This window comes from Anabrus simplex, chromosome 1 (assembly GCF_040414725.1).
Source record: "Anabrus simplex isolate iqAnaSimp1 chromosome 1, ASM4041472v1, whole genome shotgun sequence".
NCBI classification, from domain to species: domain Eukaryota; kingdom Metazoa; phylum Arthropoda; class Insecta; order Orthoptera; family Tettigoniidae; genus Anabrus; species Anabrus simplex.
This window is the reverse complement of record NC_090265.1, coordinates 1707177764-1707198986: the sequence shown is the minus strand read 5'-3', so window position 1 is coordinate 1707198986 and position 21223 is coordinate 1707177764. Positions and strand designations below refer to the sequence as shown.

Sequence of the window (21223 nt, the reverse complement as noted above, 5' to 3'; positions counted from 1 at the left end):
TGCATCCAATTACTATGGGTCAGAAAAAAATGTATATATCCAAACTGTAGGATACTACCAAGCAGATGTGTAGAACACTGTGAACATTCCCATTTGGCATTTTTATATGACTGGTTGGCAAATTTTATACCACTAGTATTGATTCCCATTCATTTTGATAATATTGTTTGCAAAAATGTTTGACCTTCAGCAGTTTTGATGTACTTAAATGGAAGGGGTGACTAGAGGACTGACGGTACTTAAAAGTTCAACTGCTAGATTCTGTTCCCAGTCACTAGTGGACTGAGGGTATTTCAGAGTACCATGAAAAAAATGGGTAGGGCCTACTTAGAATTGTTGCATTTTGAAAATATTCCTTGTGTGTCTTATTTGAATGGTATTTAAAACCTTTTAAGGACATAAATAGCATTTTTTTTCATTTTCTGTACGTTTGGAACTCGAAAGGGTTAATACTCACACACACACACACACACACACACACACACACACACACACACACATTTCCCTTCTTTACAGCTAGCAAAGATCACTGTGGGATAGCTTCTTCCAAGAAAAATATAGTTAGGTCTGCAACCACTGCAGCTGCAATGATCTGTGTGATCAAGAAATTGGCTCGACATTACCTAGCAGCTCTGTTGCAGATTAGGTACACCCCAAAAGTGAACATCTTGGTTTATGCAGACCATGCAAGTCTCATTCAATTAAATAAAGGTTCAGTGTATTCTCTTCAAAATAGTTTGCTCCAATGCAATCAAATATTTATTCTTAATAATTTATTGAATATTCAGTAGATAGTGTCGTTATAAAATTGTAGAATATTCAATGTAAATATGGCATTATTTTCTCTGTGTGGTGAATCTACAGTAGTCTAACCAAACATTTGACTGATAATAAACAATACTAAGTTCTTTGGGGGGGGGAGTAGTGTGCTAATGAGACCTCATCTATATATATAAAATAGCTTGTCCTGACTGACTGACTGACTGATTCATCATCGCCGAGCCAAAACTACTGGACATAAAGAAATGAAATTTTGGGGATATATTCACATTATGATGTAGGTGCTCGCTAAGAGAGGATTTTTGGATATTCCTTCGGTAAGGGGGTGAAATTTTAAAATGAGTGTATCTATATCTCAAAACTCTAAACGTTTATAGATGTGAAAATTGGTATTTAGAATCTTCTTTAAAAATAAGGAAACGCGTATTTTTTTGTTTTCAGAAAATCCTAATAGGAGGGGTGAAAAACAGTGAAAATGGGGGGGAAATGGGTTGAATGCCTTTAATCAGGATACCGGTACTTATATATCAGAAACCGAAGATATTACAGACCTCAAAATTGGTACTTTTGATCTCTTTTAAAAATAAAGAAACACATATTTTTTTGTTTTTGGAAAATCCATTTAATGGGAGGGTGAAAAGGGGGTGAATTTTTAAAATGAGTGAATCTATATCTCGAAACTTTTAAAGTTTGCTGATGTAAAAATTGGTATTTAGAATCTCCTTTAAAATAAAGAAACACGTATTCTTTTGTTTTCGGAAAATCGCAATAGGAAGGGTGTAAAGGGGTGAAAAATGGGTTGAATGCCTTTAATGAGGCTATTTATATTTCAGAACCTGGAGATATTACAGACCTGAAAATTGGTATTTTGGATCTACTTTAAAAGTAAAGAAACACGTATTTTTTCGTTTTTGGAAAATCCAAATATTGGGGGGTGAAAAAGGGGGTGAATTTTTTAAAATGAGTGCGTCTACATCTTAAAACTTTAAAATTTACAGATGTAAAAATTGGTAGTTAGAATCTCCTCTAAAAATAAAGGAACAAGTATTTTTTTGTTTCCTGTAAATCCTAATAGGAGGGGTGTAAAAGGGGTGAAAAATGGGTTGAATGCCTTTAATGGGGATACATATATCTCAGAAACGAAAGATATTACAGAACTGAAAATTTGTATATGGGATCTCCTTTAAAAATAAAGAAACACGTAATTCTTAGTTTTTGGAAAATCCAATTAATGGCGGTTAAACAGGAGTGACAAGTTGGGGTGAGTTTTTTGAAAGACTATATCTACAGAATATCTTGGAAACGTAAAATGTTACAGACGTAAAAAGTGGGTGTTTGGAATCTCCTGTAAATGTAAATAAACATAGGTGATTTGTTTTTGGAAACTCCACTTAAGGGGAACTCAAAAGGGTTGAAATTTTAAAATGAGAATTTTTACAGTATATCTAAAAAAAACTTAACATGTCACAGAAGTGAAGGTATTTTTTATCTCTATTAAACATAAAGAAACGTGTGTTTTTAGTTTTCGGAAATACCACTTGGGTGGAGGGGGTGGTAAAAGTGACTGAAAATGGTGTTGAATTCTTTTAATTAGGCTACTGATATCACAAAAATGAAGACGTTACAGATGTGAAATTTGATATTTGCAATCTGCTTTAAAAGTAAAGAAACACGTATTCTCGGAAAATCCAATGAAGGGGGGAGGGGGAAATTGAAAAATTAATTGGCTTAATTGTATGAGAATACATACATTTAATAAAAACTAAAGTTGTTACAGACGTGAAAATTCGTATTTGGATCTCCTTTAAAAACAAAGAAAAGCGCGTTTTAGTGGGGAAACCATCTTGGAGGGCGGGAGTGTAAAGGAGTTGAATTCCTTTCATGAGGACACATAAATCAAAAACTGAAGAAGTTAGTCGTGATCATTGGTATTTAAGAAGATCCTTTACTATTAAAGAAACAAGTATTTTTTGCGGGAAAATTCACTTAGGGGGGGGGGGGGGGAGTATTGTGATATGAAGTGCAGAAAGTAAATTATTTTTATTGGGATACTTATATCTCAAAACTGAAGGTAATAGACGTGAACATTGGTGTTTGGAATCTCCCTTAAACATGAAGAAACAAGCGTTCTTTTAATTTGGGGGGGGGGGGGGGGTGTGGCGGTAGATAAACTTAACGGCGGTGGGGTGTAGAAGGAGGTGAGACCAATTGATTTTACTGTCATTAATGTACTTATAAGGATCCTCCGTTGCTCAGGCGGCAGCGCGCCGGCCTCTCAGAGCTGGGTTCCGTGGTTCAAATCCCGGTCACTCCATGTGACATTCGTGCTGGACAAAACGTTGGCGGGACAGGTTTTTCTCCGGATACTCCGGTTTTCCCTGTCATCAGCCATTCCAGCAACACATAATAATAATAATAATAATAATAATAATATTCCGGACCGTCGTCAAATGTGCGGACCGCGCTGGAAACGGTTCCTGGACGGGTAATGACTAAGAATGCAGTCCGGCCGCGGGTTCAGTGCCGCCAAGGCACCCAATGACACCACGCCGGATCTCCTGAAGGATTTTATCCATGTTAAAAATGATTATGGGAAAAGATGGCAAAGATTTACGGACCCATCTGACCGGGAGGAATACCTGAGCCTAGCCCGGGAAGTACGAAATCGATTGCTGGAAAGGAAGATTAAAAAATGGGAGGAAACGTGCTGTAAAATAATAGAAAACCAGTCAGATCGGGAATTTTGGTGGATTCTCGCAGAAAACGAGTCAGATCGCTAATTTCGTCAGATTATATATCTAAAACAATAAGCATTCAATTATAAATTTCAGTATAATACCGTAGCGAAGCACGGGTATCTTGCTAGTGTTTGTATATTTGAAGAATGGAGTGTCACTTTCAGCCAGATTTTTCATGAATGTGGAAATGAATTACTACCAAACAAGTGACTGCAAGCTTTGTAGCTATCAGCTTGCATTTGGGACATAGTGGGTTCAAACCCCACTGTCGGCAGTTCTTATTATTTATTTACCACAAATCATACAGATTATATGGATGGTCTAGTGAAAAAGGGAAAGCCCAAGCCTCATGTACATTAGTTGCTTCAGACCTACTAAGCTAATATGTATAATAATTACGTTATTCACATATTTACAGTCCACTCGTAGAGTAAGTCATTCACTCAATGACATTTTCTCTCCCTTTCACTCCCGTCCATGTACTCGCAGAGATTTACATCATCTTACATGGTTTGTAATCTGCGTTAGAGGCAAGGCTTTTATTTTAGGTGGTAGCCCATTCCAGAGACTTGCGGAGCGGCCGTAGGAACCGGATTGGTAGGAGGTGGTGCGAGCAAATGGAGGGACAAGATTAACGCCTCTGTAGAGAGAGCGAAAGGATAGGGAAAGGCAGTGAAACTGGTCAAGGTTAATGGAGCCAGTGAGGGATTTTCGAAGGAAGATAAAGTCGGTTCTTTTGACAATAGTTAGCTGAATGAAGATGGGAGTGGTAAGTTATTAGCCTTTCTGCCTGATTCTGTATTTTCTAAGAATTTGTTTAGATTTGTGACTGGTGGTACTCCAGGCAGGAAAACCATAGGCTAGCATGGGTCTTACCATGCTGAGGTAGGCTGTTCGTAGGGCCCCTGATTTTTGAAGCCTTTCAGATTCTTGCTAAGAAATCCCATGACTTATCACTTTTCGCCTTGCCTCCTCTGCCTGCAGGTTCCATTTCAAATCCCTAGAAATAATTAATCCTAAAAGTTTGATATTTGCACACTGCGGTATTACATTCTTATTTAATTCATGTGTGTGCTCTGTGCAGTTTCTTGATCTACTTATGCTAATATATTTACATTTATATTTAGACTATTTACAGAACACTATACAGATAAATTTTGTAGGTCTGATTGTAGTTTTTGACTGTCTTCTATGTTATACTTTTATACAGAACATTGTCATCTGGATATGTGCCATGCATGCGGTTGCACAAACACGACATATAGCAGGGGACTGATCACAGAACTTTGAACTACTCCTGATGTCACGTTGATAGGTTGTGATCTGGCCCCTCCATATAACACACACTGTGTTCGACCTTCGAGGAAGGACCTCACCCACATCAATAATCTGCCTCGTATACCGAGCTGTTGTAGCTTTAACAGAAGTCGTTCGTGCGGCACTTGGTCGAAGGCTTTGCTGCAGTCTACCTGAATCGCATCTGGTTGATCCGAGCTACACTGCCAGTCATCAGCGACTTCCATTAAGAAGGTTGCACAAGAACTCCCTGGGAGGAATCCATGCTGAGTCTATAGCTGATCAGGTTTCCTTCCCGTAAGAATTCAAACACGTTCCTTGCTACTAATCGCTCCATACTCTTAAATGCGTGATGTTATTGCCACCGGCCTATAATTATCAATGTTATGTCTTCCTCCACTTTTGAAAATTGGTACTACGTTTGCACACTTCCATTCACTGGATACATAGCCATTAATTGATAAGTTGAACAGGGCGCACAAGGAGGGGGCTAATGCTTCAGCAAACTGCACTAAAATAATTGCAGGTATGTTGTCCGGCCCGGAAGCAGCATGTGGTCGAGTTCTGAAGATGTTTTCCATGGTTTCCCATTTTCACAGCAGGCGAAAGCTAAGGCCACGGTCGCTTCCTTCCCACTCCTAGCCCTTTCCTATTCTATAGTCACCATAAGACATATCTGTGCCAGTGTGGCATAAAGCAAAAACTAAGTAAATAACAGTTCAATTGGAGATCTAAAACACAAATCATACGTACACTTGAATGGGAAGTAAATATTTATTCACTGTAATTATTTCTATATCTTTGTGATAACTGTAAATACATCAATATAAAAATAGGTCATATTCTTTAGATCTTACAAATAGAACATGTTCATTATCACAATAAAAGAGGCTATTATCAGGATTATTTGCAAGTCATTCGTCATTGCTTATTAGTTCACATAGTCCATTTCAGGATCAATACCAAACTGCTTATCCAAAGCACTTTCTTCAATGAAAAACTTGTTTTTGCACCAACTTTTGATGGCAAATATATTATCTGTCCACCTGTTTATGGCATCCTTTGCGATCTGAAACAAAGAAAGTTTTTAGAAGCATATGTGATCTATTTTTTGCTACTGATTAATTATATCAATCACAATGTACTAATTACATGTATATAAAATTCATTATAGTTTGTCTACTGTGGATCTGTCAGAATTTTTACCAACTTCAAGACAAGTTAAGATCAAACATAGCATACATATTCTCTGTAGATTGCAGTTTTGCTCAAAAGTCACAGAAATTCCTTAAATAATAAGAAAAGGTTCGTGGTATCATGATGAAAGTGATTTACATCAATTTGTCATGGGACGGTGGATTTAAACCCCACCGTCAGCAGACCTCAAGGTGGTTTTCCATGGTTTCCCACTTCCACACCAATTAGTCGGCTTATTTAATGTGTATGGAATTTATGGTAATTCCACACCAGGCAAATGCTGGGACTGTACCTTAAGGGCAGGGTTTCTTCTTTCCCACTCTAGTCCCATCATTGTCAAAAAGCCTTTGTCCTAATGAGTCTTTCTAGGCTCTTCCTTTTCTTTTGTCAGTTCCTTCGTTATTCAAAGGGCTGGATGCACCTTTTCCTCCCAAGATAATATAAAAGAGGAGATTATCATCATATTGTATTTCCCCTTCAATATAATCATCACAAAGAAGGTGTTGGGAATTGATAGACACTACTCGAGATCATTCTTTGGACTGTGCTATGTTTTATATCTTTATTTAATATCATTGTCATAAGTGTTATATCTTAGATTTTTAGATTTTTTGATAACAATAATAAATAGAAAAGAAACGAGACTAGTATGTTTACTTGACTGTTCTTCCAATATCACGATATAATTTTGGTGGGAGAGAATGGTAGGCACAGTTAAGCGATGCCTAAGAAAGGTGCTGGGACTATCAAGACTTACAGAAGAACAGCTTAACACCACTCTAGTCAATATTGAAGCTGCGGTAAATTCAAGACCGATCTCCCATGGAGATGACGCTGAACCCCTGACGCCGGCACACTTTCTTGTTGGTGAAGGACTCATGACCGTGCCAACAGGACCAGAACCGACTACCAGACTTGCCTTGACAAGAGAATTCAGACTGAGACAAAAACTTTCAGACGACTTTTGGAGAAGATGGACCAAGGAGTACCTCTTAGAACTCAAGAGTTTTCATGAAGCTCGAGGTGTGTCTGGGAGATCCATTGAGTTTCGACCCGGAGATCTGGCGTTGATTCAAGAAGATGGACGACCACGCCAATTGTGGAAAAGGGCAAGAATAGAGAGGTTACTAGAAGGAAGGGACCAGAAGATAAGGACTGTGATTCTTCGAACCCCACAGGGACATAAAATAGCCCGACCAATTCAGCTGGTCACCCCCCTAGAGGTTGACTAGGGTGGTGTTTTTGGGAATTGATAGACACTACTCAAGATCATTCTTTGGACTGTGCTATGTTTTATATCTTTATTTAATATCATTGTGTCATAAGTGTTATATCTTAGATTTTTTGATAACAATAATAAATAGAAAAGAAACGAGACTAGTATGTTTACTTGACTGTTCTTTCAATATCACGATAGAAGGAAATGTGACAGAGCAAATCAAGAACACACACAACTGTTGTGCAATCTCACTGCAGTAAGCTGTATGTGTGCAATTTCACCAACCAGGTCACTTGCAATTTGTTATTCATATCTGTGAAATGTGTTACGGAAACTAGTTATGACTAGTACCAATCCAATACCGTACATTGAAGAGAAAGGGAAGGTGATAACTGATTACTTCTCAGCATGTGGTGTTAACCCCACTGCATGTGTCCTCATTTCATAGCAATAACAAGTTTGATCTTACAGTAATAATGACCCCCTATGGGTGGGGGGACGCATGTGAAGAATATATCCACGGTATCCTGTGCCTGCTGTAAGAGGCGATTAAAAGGGTCCCAGGGGCTCTCAACTTGGGAGCTGGGTTGGCGACCCCGGGGCCCTTAGCTGAGTCCTGGCATTGTTTCCACTTGTGCTAGGCTCCTCTCTTTCATCTATCCTGTCTGACTTCCCTTGGTCAACTCTTGTTCTTTTCCTACCACAACGGTATTAAAGTATTAGAGGCCTGGGGAGTCTTTAATTTTCACGCCCTTCGTGGCCCTTGCCCTTCTTCATCCGTTACTTCATTTTTCAAAGTGACGGATCCCTTCTTTTTTTTTCCCTTTTTCTCTCTGTCTACCCCCTGTGGGTGGGGGACACAGACGAAGAATGCACCCACGGTATCCCCTGCCTGTCATAAGAGGTGACTGAAAGGGGCAACCAAGAGAACCATGAAACTACTTGGGAGTAGTACCATACTGCGGGGAACACCATGGCTCGCCTTTACTTGTGAGTAGTACCACTATGTTAGGTACAAAATGGTTTTTATTTTATTTTATTTGTAGCAACAGAAGGAGAGTCTGTATGGGTTTTCCATTACCCGTGATTAGTACCATTGTGAGAAACAACACGGGTCTGGGCGTTGCCTGTGATTAGTACCACTATATCAGCGACACTGTGGGTCTGCGTTGCCTGTGGTTAGTACACGTAGGTGAGGAACACCATGGGTTTGTGTTGCCTATGAGTGACGCAACTATGTGAGAAACACCATAGGTCTGCATTACCTGTGTGAGGTATAACACTTGTGAGTAGTACCATAATGTGTGGAACACAGTGAATCTACGCTACTTTTGATTAGTACCGCAACATGACAAATACCATGGTTCTACTTTACTAGCGACAAGTACTATTATGAGGGGCCGCTGACCTGGATTTTTTACCCCTTTAGACAAGAAGTATCCTTGATTCAGGATTGTGCTTTAGAAGCAGTCCCTTAGTCAGTAACACTATTGTTTATGATAGTATCTGGGTCGGATCCACTGATTGTTTTAAATTCATATCCATCCATCCTTTCTGGTCTGTGGATGATTTTGAACTTTTAAATTATCATTACATTTCGTACCATTAGGGGCCGATGACCTAGATGTTAGGCCCCTTTAAACAAGCATCATCATCACAGTAATAATGAAATACTGCATGAGTGTATATAATCAAATGTCTACTACGGGGTTCATTGAAGACATTTGATTAGTTCTTAGTCAGTTCTTACACCTATCTGGGGCACAGTAATTTCTGAGGATGCTAACACTGAACATGAAATTACAGTAACATTTCAGAAAACCAATATAAGCCTAATCTATTACCAGCTTAGACAGCAAGGGAGAAGTGTCACAGGACACCAAGCTTCAGATCTAAAAGACTTTCTACCCACTCAATTGTTTGGCTCAGATTTGGACCAGAGCAAAGAAGCACGACAAGCTCAGAAATTAAATGCCTACGTGGAGTTGTGAACAAGACTAGGAGCAAGAGAATATGGAACAAAGCTGTAAGAAAATAGCTTGGGTAACATATACAGTGGATGACATTGATAAGAGGTCATTCTAACAATTGGTAATTTTTCTTTCAGCATTCATATGGATCCAGTGTCCACCGCTGTAGCGTAACAGCACTATTAACTGCTGTCCTCGCGGGCCCAGGTTCAATTCCCGATACAGCCAGAAATTTAAGAACGGTAGGAGGGATTGTATGTGGTTCAAATGGTACTTACAGCTCAGCTCCATTGGGAGTGTGCCTGAAGAGCTGCATCACCTCAGGACGAGGACACGAGTTTACTTAGGTGAACAAAAAAGTGTTTATGAGGCTAGACGTGAAGGAAGCAGAAGAAAGTGATATCATGGATGAAGTGGGATCACATAGTTGGTGGAATTGCAAAGTACTAAGCAAAAGTTTGAAATAAAGTTAGGCAACTGACATGGGACAAAACCAAGTACTAATAATAATGCTATTTGTTTTACGTCCCACTAACTACTTTTACGGTCTTCGGAGACGCCGAGGTGCTGGAATTTAGTCCCGCAGGAGTTTTTACGTGCCAGTAAATCTACCGACACGGGGCTGTCGTATTTGAGCACCTTCAAATACCACCGGACTGAGCCAGGATCGAACCAGCCAAGCTGGGGTTAGAAGGCCAGCGCCTTAACCGTCTGAGCCACTCAGCCCGGCAAACCAAGTACCAAAGATGGTTGGAAGACCTGATGCTGAAAGGCAGAAGAGAACAGTGAGGAAGATTTACTTTTTATATAACAGGAATGCAGACGTGTTTATCCACAGAATGAGACGGAAAATTGCAAGTCATGCCATAGCATTAGACTAACCACTACACAAGTTCTTTCCATGATTTTGAAAAGAAAACTAGGTCTAGGAAAATCAACACTCCAGACTGAAGCAGTGTTAATAAGCTCATTTCATGCCACTCAGGCTTTTGGTCAATAGCCCCATGGAAGTGGTCATGGCGTATATTTTAAGCACCGTGTCAGCATTTGCCTGGATATGAAGTGGAAAACACTACCAGTATGGGTTGGGAGAGTGGAATTTTTAATTTATCTCTCTTCTCAATCATACCCATATTATTTGAGGCAGAGTGAAACATACTCCAGTCCTCAAACTAGTCTTGAATTCAAGGCAATGCAAGGAATCAAACCTAGATGAACCAGGAGGGAAACTAATATTTAAACACCTAGACCAAGGCAGCAAATACAAAGCAATAAGAATTTGGAAAGGATAATTGTACACAGTCAGGAAAATTGTGGAAGCCTTTCAGATTTTGGGACAAGTGATAGCTGCCAATGAGTTTTTATCTTTATGCCTGCAGAAGTTTGAAGTTTTTATCATATTGAAATTATTTAAGAGAATCTCTAAGTTTCCTCAATTTTTTCCAGTTCCATGACTAAATGTTAATAACTTCACTAAACATAACCATTTTATTCATGCAGTGCAGAAAGCATTAACCATAGCATATCTAATTCTTTTTTATGTTAACATGAATATGATTTGGCAAAATTTGACCAGAAGAAGAGATAGAATGATAGGACACATCTCAAGACACCCAGGACATGTTCAGTTGGTTTTTGAGGGAACTGTATGTGGAAAAAACAGCACAGGTAGACCGAAGTATGAATATGACAAAAAGATTATAGTAGATGTAGAAATGAAAAGTTTAGCATAGGCTAGTGTGGCATCAAACCAGTCTGTGGACTGGACTAAAAAAAAAAAAAGAATACGTGGTTAACACTTAGTAATGGTACTGATTGAATCTCGAGAACACTGTAAGTACTTAAATCGGTAACGATGTGGTGTACCAAACTGTCTATGGTGTCAATCTATATTACAACTACCTAGGCCCATTTTCACCAATGTTGGTTGGCTACTTTTACTGTTATCATCGAGTAGCATCATTATTTCTTTAACCAAACTTTTTATAATATTTTCCAGATCTTTAAGAAAAGTGCTGGATAAATGAAATAGAGATGCACACTTTAGTGGGTATAGGGGCTTCCTAGCCAAGGCAGTAAAAGTGTGCTCGATTCCTCGCCAGGAAGTTGAAAGGTTTAAGAAACGAGATTTCCACTTCCGGAGGTGCATACGGTCCTGAGGTTCACTCAGCCTACACAAAAAATGAGTACCAGGTTCATTCCTGGGAGCAAAGACGGCTGGGCCTAGATTTAACTACTCTACCCCATCAAGTACCGAGGTTACGAATAGTGAAAGCCATTACCTTCCACCACTCCAAGGGCCTTCATGGCCTGTACGGAGATGACTTTGCTTTTTTTTTTTACTGTAGTGGGCATATCAATCCTGGCCAAATCTATATATTAAATTTTTTAAATGAAAACTAAAGTCATTCTATCCGTTAGATTTCCTTCATTTTTTTAACTGAAAGGTATTCATGCACAGATTTGTCATCATTAACTTCCGCCTTCCTCAAATTATTTGATTTTTAAATTTTTTTTGTCTCTTTGAAGCAATCCTATCTTTGGTTCTAATTGAGGTACTGAGTTTGTTTTGGTCTAAAAAAAAAACAAACCACTCGGTGGATCAAGCGCTTTCTTTCGAGGTAATAACTACTTAAATTGGTAATTCTGAGAAAAGTTACGAGTACATTTGTCTCCATGATGAAGATCTTTGAAGGACTTTTTAACAGTTCGGCACGTAGTGTTGTTCCAAGGAACGTTTAATATAATTTCTTTGTGGGATGTATTTTCAAGTGTTTTGTTGACATATTACATTCTATTACCACAGCAGATCATGTGCTTTATTTCATTAACTCGAAACTTTGCAAATACATCCATGAGGATAGTAACAAACACCATACTTTGTGCATTGCGGGCGGAGCCGCTAGTAAGGAATGATCTTCATTGGGGTAATCATATTAATGAGGTTTTTAAGAAAGGTTAGTGTATTTAGAGGCTGAAGTAAGGACGTAAAGGAGATGGCTTATAAATTTCTGGTAAGACTGCAGTTAGAGTATATGGGACCCTCACCAGGACTACTTGATACAAGAACTGGAAAAAATTCAAAGGAAAGCAGTACGATTGGTTCTGGGTGATTTCCAATAAAGGAGTAGTGTTACTAAAATGTTGCAAACTTTGGGCTGAGAAGACTTGGGAGTAAGGAGACGAGATGCTAGACTATGTAGTATGTTTCGAGCTGTCAGTGGAGAGTTGACATGGAATAACATAAGTAGATGAATAACCTTGAGAGGAGCTTTTAAAAGTAGGGAACATCGTAATATGAAAATGAAGGTGGAATTCAAGAGGACAAATTGCGGCAAATATTCATTTATAGGATGAGTAGTATGGGATTGGAATACATTATCAAGGGAAATGTTCAATAAATTTCCAAGTTGTTTGAAAATGTTTAAGGAAAAGCTAGGTAAACCATTGAAAGGGAACCTGCCACCTGGGCAATGGTCCTAAATACAGATAATTGATTGGCTATTATCTAATATTTCCCTTTTTAACGGCCAATGTTTCTCCAGTAACATTTTAAACAGAGATAATTTTGTTGGTGAATACAAATGTATTATCCCTGATTTCTTAGCTTTTACTCAGGTTGGTGAATATAAGCCTTACCCACAAAAGTGAAATCTACCCATTAACAAATTTTTTCACAATATTTGACAGCTGTAAATTGGGCAGTTCAAAAATTGAATTGAATCATATTTCTGTTATTTCAGCCTACATGTCAGAATAAATGGTTTTGTCTTGTTTTATTGTTTTTGTGTTTGAGTAACTGGAGATAATGTGCAAGTTTACATAATACATACCTGAGTTTGTTTCTGCATTTGTTCTAGCACCTCAGGATCCGAGTCTTGATACTTTTGTATTTCTTTCACCAACTTTTCTTCTTCTAGCTTCAGTTTGCTAATACTTTCTAGAACTTCACTACGTTCTTTAGTGTCTTCTCTACCGTCTTTTGCAGTCTCTAAGCTTGCTTGAACTTTTTTAAGTTTTTTCCTTGATTCATCAATCCTTGTTGTTAAATCATCAAGTTTTCTCTTTCTTGTATGTTTTGCTTTGCTGAAAAGACAGGATGTCAGAAAAAATACTTGGTAGGTGTTAATAATTCATAATGGTATTTTTCAGTAAGGTAGATATTAGCTTTCCTTAATTGTATTGTGCTCAAGATACAAACCTTGGGAAGGCCCAAAAGTATACAGAAGTTCCTATTTTATCTGTGTCAACCAATCCATCATCAACAAGACTTTGAACTACATCCTTGACTGCTTGAGCTATGATTCCCTTCTCTTTTGGAGCAATCTTTTCCAATTCCTATATAGAAAAAGATAAAATGTGAATGTAATTTTGCATATCTTCAAAAAGTTGAATTGTATATTTGTCATTACAAGATGCTACCAAATTACTGTTCCATTCAGGTCACATACCTAGTGAAGGAAATTGGGAGTTAAGGGAAGTAAATGACAACTTCAGAAGTATGCATTGAAAACAAAACAATCTATGTGAGTTAAAGTGGATCAAAGGAAACATATGCCAGGGAAAGGAATTTTTTGAAATAGCTATAACTGCAACCAGATCTTAATAAGTAGGTATTTCATTTAAATAATGATGAAACTTTGAATTCTATGCTTAATCTCTCTCACAAAACAACTGTGCTAAATGACATAATGAAGCAAATAAAATTTGTAAATGCATAAGAATAACACTCAATATTCTTTTAACTCTTTCGCTGCGGAAGTCGACTTTTATCGACTTGCTTCCCTATAGCATTCGCTGCGGTAATAGACTTTTGTCGACTTGTTACTTTCCTGCTGTAATATCCGCGCGCTTCTTTAATAAAGGCGCATTTAATAATACAAACGTCTATAGTCGTGTATTGTCTATGTAATAAGCATTGTTTGAAAACGTTGCCACCAATACTGGACCTATGATTATCTTTCGCCCGCCCGCCAACATTCCTGTCAGCTGTCTGGCTGATAGCAGGCTTCACTCAGCAGCTATGAGCACGCGGAACAACATTAGTAATGACAGTGAAGAAATCTTCAATCTTTTAGTAGCCGATTCTGATTCAGACTGTTCAGTAAATTTGGACAATGAAACAAGTGATGTGCATAGTGATTGTTCGGAAGAAAGGGCCAACAAGGAAGATCTTGGTTTTGTATTGGACTAGTGGGATATTAGTAATGACATTGAAACTGTACTAATGAATGGAAGAAATTGTACAATAAACTTCAAAAAAGGGCAATTAGTGCTCCTGACTTCTGAAATTCTGTTATAATGGTACTTCTACGAGAGTATCGGCGCAGTTCGCTGGTGAAACGAGGAAGACCTTCTGATTACATACCTCAAGCTTGCCTGACAGAGAGGCACTTTCTTGGGGAACAGCAGGACAAGTCACAAACCTAATTGTGTTGTTTGTTCCATATTACCAGCAAAATGTTCAAAGAAAGGAAAGGACTGTGCAAGAGAAAACACAGTATTTTCTTGTAAGAATTGCCCAGTTCCATGTTTAGAAATGTATCACAGTAATGTGTGTTTCAAGGTCAAATGTCACTGCTAATTTGCCAAAGTCGAATTTAAAATGGTGCAATGGTGTTCAATGTCGCTAACCTTTAAAAAAAAAAGTTTCCGTTCATTTGGAAAATACAAAAAAAAAATTACATTTTTCTGTAAGTGTTCTGTTTGAAAATAGTGTAGCGAAAGAGTTAAAGTACCTTCTTAAAACATGACAATGTGATGAAAGGTGGGACATTTTTTGAAATTCCAGGAAGCTGAGGAATGTGTGTTGACTTTCTATCAAACATGCCTCCTGAAATATCGCCCCTCGCCCACTGGTCAAGAAGGGTTACTGTGTTGTATAATTAGTCTATAAAACTGGGAGCAGAAACATTCAGTGAAATTATAAATGTCATGGTATAGAGCAGTGAAGAAAAAGGTCTCAGGGTTCTTTCAAACTTACTTGATCCTAGCTTTGCTTTGGTTAACACAGTGGGTTAGCAGCTGACTTACCACCCATACGACTATGGTTCAAATCTCTCTCAGTCCAAGGTTAGCATTTTCCTCTCTAAAGTCAAATGGTACCTGGAAAGGCGCCTGGATTTAAAACTTCAGCCAAAACCAAAAATGAACCAGATATACATGCGATAAGCTGAAGAAAGTTTTGGTTTTGAATTTTGGTAAGGTCACATTTCTCACCAAGTTTGAAGAAGAGACTTCACTACATATAGTGTTATGACCTGATGAAAAAAAAGTAATTTAAGGATGAGTCCAGTTAAATTTATGTTTGACTAGCTTGAAAGCAAATGGTGGAGTGTTTAGAATCTGCACAAAAAGTGTATTCAGCTATCTCTAAAATGCTGCTCGTTAAAATACGATTTAGAAATGTCTACCTTTGTTTATTGTACATGTCAAATTTTATACCCAGTATTTTAATCTTAAAAAATGCATTTTTGGGTATTCTAGATCCCTTCATTGCCTTTTTCAGTAAGAAGGGAATATTGGCTTGTAACATCACTGTTAAATCCATAAAACAACCACGACAATAACTACCATTGGAGAGTGATTTTAGGCAATCTGATTACAGGGCTAGAATGGTAATAAAGGCTGCACAACTATCAGAAACCTGATATTCTTAGTTTCAAAAATATGTTGTGAACTACTGCTGGTCTGACGAGAAATGAAGAGCTCTTTTCCAAAACTCGCTAAGTCAAAAAATGATGATTTTTCATAAAATACTTTTTTTGAAGTATGGCCTACTTTGGCAATATTACTTCATTATAACATAGACATTTTTCAAATTAATATGAAGAACAATGATAACAAACCAAAACCCTGTTTTGAAGTTAACACTGAAATGCCAAGTTTTTTCCAAAAATAAACTAGGTCACTTGGGTCACTTCTGGAAAAGAACTAGACTTAGTGAGTTCTGTAATAAAACATTTACATGCACATGGTAAGTTACACATTTGGCAGATCGGAAGCAAGCACTCAAAGCAATGATATTTTAGTGATTTATTCTGGATTACACAAACTTCCCTTGAAAATCATTGAGGTAATTGAATTGTCCAATACCTGCCATTAAAAAGACTTTTTAAAATACAAATATATAGTAATCAAATTCCAAGAACAAACACACTTGCCCAGGCTTAACATTGTACTACACACACGGCTCTTCTTCAGCATAGTGAATTTCTGTGTGGTCAACCAGATCTGCATCATCTCTGAAGTTCTTCAGAGCTTTATTGGGGTATAACTGACAAGGGGAGGTCATGATGTCTGTATCACCAATTTTGTTCAAACTTTGTAAGTTGGTAGTACTACATCACAAAAACACACTGGTAATGTAGTAGCGCACAACTCTCAAAAACTTTCAAAAAAAGCGATTTTGAAAATGTCGAAAAAGTTGAGAGGTTTAACCCAGGAGAACTCGCGCGCGGTCTTTTCGACCGCACAGAATCCAAGGGCGATTATTTAATGCACAAATTATTTTTTCGAACACAATACACCGAAACGTCATATCATAGCTTTATTACACAAATGTATGTCTAATCAGCTGAGAAAATATTCTACAAGACACAAAATAAAGACATATTCATTTCAATTGACTACTTTGAACATCTGTCCGTCAGAACTTATGGCTACCGATGTTTAAAAATTGGACTCTGGAAATGTAAAATGCAAACAATAATAAACATTAAAGAATGAAAACCCACTCAAGTCCCAATGCACCAGTCATTAGTAATTTTCATCACCTATGGCTGCTTCAAAACAAATCTCGGAACTAAACACTGAGTGCAATACAGGAAAACCGTTCAGAACTTGCCAGATCTCACAAATACTGAAGAATTTAGTCATCATCCCCCTCCTCCTGTACGATTTCAACACTTTTCTCCGCGCACTGGACACATGATGGCCATGTGTGCTCTTTACATATGAAACGTGAACATGAAACGCATTTAGTTCTGGTTTTCCGATTCTTCTTTCTGTCACAATAAGCACAGCGACCATTGTATGTCTGATTTACAGTTTGGTGACATTGGTCCTCTTTTTCAATACCCAAAATCCTACACAAACGTATCTTTACGGAACACAAACATAAGAACAACGCCAAACGCAAGGCCTCGCGCGCGGTGAAAAAGACCGCAACTTCCGTCGAGGTCAGAGTTTCGTCCTCCCGGTAACAATGGACAACAAATTTAGATTAACTGTTACTGCACTAGCGTTGTCAACTCTCCAGCGAAGGATAAGAGAAGCAAGAGCAAGACGAGATGTAAGTTCATTGCAGATTACAAGTAAATAAATGAATGTGCGGTCGAAAAGACCGCGCGGAGAGTCCTCACGGGTTAACATGCCAGGTACCATAAAGTGAAAGACTATGACGCGGTGGTGAAGTGGTTATGATTCTCCACTTCAGTTATAAAGATGGCGAGTTCGAGGCACGCTGCTACCGGCTTTTTAAGCCCCACCCCCCCTTGCCACTTTTTTCATCTATTACAAATTTATTTTCTTCTATTACTGTCAAAATAGATTTTAAAAATTTCTTTCCCAATAATTTGGCCTCTTTTATAATCTCTATAGAGTCGCCGAGATCCAGTAAGCGATTTATACAAAGAAGGTGCTCGACCTAAGCCATGGCCCTTTTCAACTGTTTATTTGTTGTTTGCTCTCCCAGGAACTCGTTTGCACTTTGCGTAGCTTCACATTCAAAAACCCTTCCGTTCGAACATAATTCAACGTGTGAGATCTCCATCCCAATCGAACTTATGATGAGCACGTCTGGTTTCATCGCACACAACCGTTACACAACACAATGTGGTTAGACAGTGACTAACTGCTGCTCTCATTCAGAACATGGGGAAAATGGGGGATCAGGAAATGTCAGGGAGAAAAAAAAGTCGAGACAAGTGTGACCTCGAACTCTCCATCTTCATAACTGAAGTGGAGAACCTTAACCACTTGACCATCGCACCACGGTCTACCGCTTCATGGTACCTGCCATGCTAAACCTCTCGTAACTTTTCTCGACATTTTCAAAATAGCTCTTTTTGGAAATTTGTGAGAGTTGCGCACTACTACTTTGCCAGTTTGTTTTTGTGATGCAGTACTACCAACCTACAAAGTTCGAACAAAATTGGTGAGACGGACATTGTGATCTCTCCTTATGAGCTTGCTCAGACAGAGAAACAAACTTAAGAAGTTCTTCAACATCCTTCTTCTCTGAAGATATTTTATTACATTCCTCTACTACATTGACCAATCTGTAAGAGTTCCTCCAAGAATGGACTAATTTCTTCTTCAACACTACGTATTCATTGAAGTTTCCGTTGTAGGTATTCTTGGCAAATACTTCTTTCTTTCCTTTTCTGGTACAGAACTGTTCCCTCATCAAGAATGGGAGCTTAGTTTTCATTATATTATTGGCGCTCCTTTTAAAATTAAGTAGCCGCCAATCTCTCCCTAAAAGTTTAACTGCTCCATGTTTTTCCAGAATAACATGATAATCTCGTGGCTCTAATAGTTTTTCGCGAGTTCTGTACACTTTTTCGATTCTTCCAAATACTTAGTCCGGAGGCAAAAATCTATGTCCTGTGATAGGAAATATGTGTGCCACTTCATTAAAAATTTCACTTTTGTTAATGTAGTCAATGCTAGAGTTCTTGTTTTGACTTGTGGCAGTCAGAGAACAGTCTCAGAGTTTTCTGAGATTTAATGCTTTCTGATTTTGCTTCTTGACGAACCCTCTTTTCAAGAAAGTGCAGAAAGTTAGGCAAGGCTGATGCAACTTCGTGTGATCCTCTTCCAGACTGATCTTTTGCCCAAGAATATATGAATGTGTTTTCCACATTTTGGATGTTTTCATGAATTATGAAAGTTAGGTTGTACAACGAAAGCTGTCAAGCATAAAAAGCCTCTGAAATTCTAATCATGGGAAGTGGCTGGTTTTGTTGCATGTCAAATGCTACTTTCACAACATTATCTTTCTCTCGCTTCAAAATTTCATAAAACTATTCAGCATGTAATTTGTGCAATCTATGTACGACATCCCATCAAGTCTGCCCTTTCAGCTGGTGATGTAGAATTATTTTGTCTTTTGATTTTTAATTCTTCACAGTATGAACATGTCTGTTTTCAGGTGCCCAAGTCTGATATTGAATCGCGTTTGGAAAATTCTATGAAATTTGCTATAAGATGCGACTGGTTTTGAAGCAGCTACCATGGCCTCTCTCCACATTCACCAAATCTTCTTGATGGAAAGTGTTGGGTCCTTGTAAACTCGTACGCTCTTTGCCCTCCCATAATGGCTTTCTCTGCACTTCAATGTCTTAATGAAAGTTATAATTGAAACCTCAGTGTCCCTGTCTTTGGCTTTACACCACCCCTGTTGTCTTTACATTGTTCACCTGTAGCAATGAAGTGCTTAGATAAACGATTCAATCTGAATCTACTCATTCCTGTTACAGAAGAGAATGACTGAACACAAACTCGAACAATGTGGCCAGCATTCCTCCGTGTAAAATATTGTTTAAATAACCTAGCTCGGGGATTGTCTACATTCCTTGGTCAATTTTTTTTTTTTTTTTGGGCCTTACTTAAGGTACAGCCCCAGCATTTGCCTGGTGTGAAAATGGAAAACCATTTTCAGGGCTGCAGACAGTGGGGCTCGAACCCACTATCTTCCGAATACTGGGTACTGGCCGCATTTAAACGACTGCAGCTATCAAGCTCGGTGACTCAACAGTCCTACCTTGCATTTATAGTTCAGTCTTCCAGCATGATTGGAAGCGATATGAGATGCAGAGTGAGCACTTGAACTGTTTACTGCATGCTTGCGTTTTGTTTTATCCCAGGTGTTCGCATCCCTTCTTCTCTTCATGCTTCTACCAGAATCTTCTAGAGGACTTTTTAAACCTTCTAAATCAAAGTCACTCGTATTGTACACTTTCTTAATACACTACGTGGAAACTTGGTCTTAAACACAGCTCATCATGACACATGAAATAGCCAACAGGTTACTGGTGGGAAATAGCTTACTCGTACGCATGCGCAATAGACTTAGCAGAGTTTGGAAGGCATCACGGCCTGACTTAGTACAGTTTCAGAGAAAAAATGCAATATCTTACATTACAATTTATGATATAGTGAGTTCTGGAACAAAATATTAGTAACATAGATAGGTCTACACATTACAAACAAGATCCAACGGATTTCTCAATTTTGCTCAAAACTGGCTTAGTGAGTTTTGTAAACGAGCTCTTCAAATATGAGCTGAAGATCATTGGAAGATGCACTGGAGTAAAAATTATGGTCTATAAACTTTTTTTCTGAACTGGCAAAAAAAAAAAAAAAAAAAAAAAACCCAACCTGTAAAATAAAGATTTTCAACATACTGTAGTTGAACATATATCATTTGGGTTTATTTGGGCAGAAACCCAAAAGAGATCATGTTCATTAGAGTGAAAAAGGTTGTTGAAGGATAAAATGTATATTGCCCATTATAAAAAGGGATGCACTCATGTTTCATTAAGATTTCATTTATAATTTACAACTGATAGGTTGACAATTTTGTTAAATTTATTTCTGGCAATTTGTTGAAATCTTACCTTTAGCTGAAAGAATTCTTTCTTTTCGTAGAAGATTTGAAGCATGCGGGTCCTCTTCTCTTCAGCGCTCACTCCTTTGCGCTTTGACATTGTTGCTTATTTATTCTTAATCCTGAAAACCAGAATAAAAATTAATTATAAGTATTGTGGTTATGTTTCAGTGACAAGGCTATGAAGCAGTTCCTCTTGCATCTTGATGAGACGCTTGCCCTTGGGAAAAAGTTTGTTATTCAAGATCTGGATGCTACACATGTTTTTATTTCTGCAGACATTCTTGAAACCTTACAAGCTAGAGTAGATGACTTAATGGATCAGATCAGCTTTCCTTTGGCTGATAGAGGATTGTAATACTAGACTTAAGCATCAGAATTTTCATTTGAACCTTGAAGAAACAACAGG

The 21223-nt window shown here is 38.1% G+C and overlaps 2 protein-coding genes across 4 annotated transcripts in view; one reads left to right on the top strand and one right to left on the bottom strand.

The window, feature by feature from the left end:
- The window catches only part of Tfb5 (transcription factor B5), a 32578-nt gene extending 11406 nt beyond the window's left edge, over positions 1 to 21172 (top strand). The window contains exon 2 of the mRNA XM_067154621.1: positions 20986 to 21172. Within this exon, the coding sequence (XP_067010722.1) occupies positions 20986 to 21172 (187 nt within the window). The remainder of the gene's footprint in view (positions 1 to 20985) is intronic.
- Positions 5581 to 21223, bottom strand: part of LOC136882072 (meiotic nuclear division protein 1 homolog) — a 77904-nt gene continuing 62261 nt past the window's right edge. For all 3 annotated transcript variants that reach the window (XM_067154581.1, XM_067154588.2, XM_067154596.1), the window contains exons 2-5: positions 20825 to 20936; positions 13402 to 13538; positions 13034 to 13286; positions 5581 to 5883 (exon numbers count right to left, since the gene is read on the bottom strand). In XM_067154581.1, the coding sequence (XP_067010682.1) occupies positions 5746 to 5883; positions 13034 to 13286; positions 13402 to 13538; positions 20825 to 20914 (618 nt within the window). In that variant the 5' untranslated portion in view covers positions 20915 to 20936 and the 3' untranslated portion in view covers positions 5581 to 5745. The remainder of the gene's footprint in view (positions 5884 to 13033; positions 13287 to 13401; positions 13539 to 20824; positions 20937 to 21223) is intronic.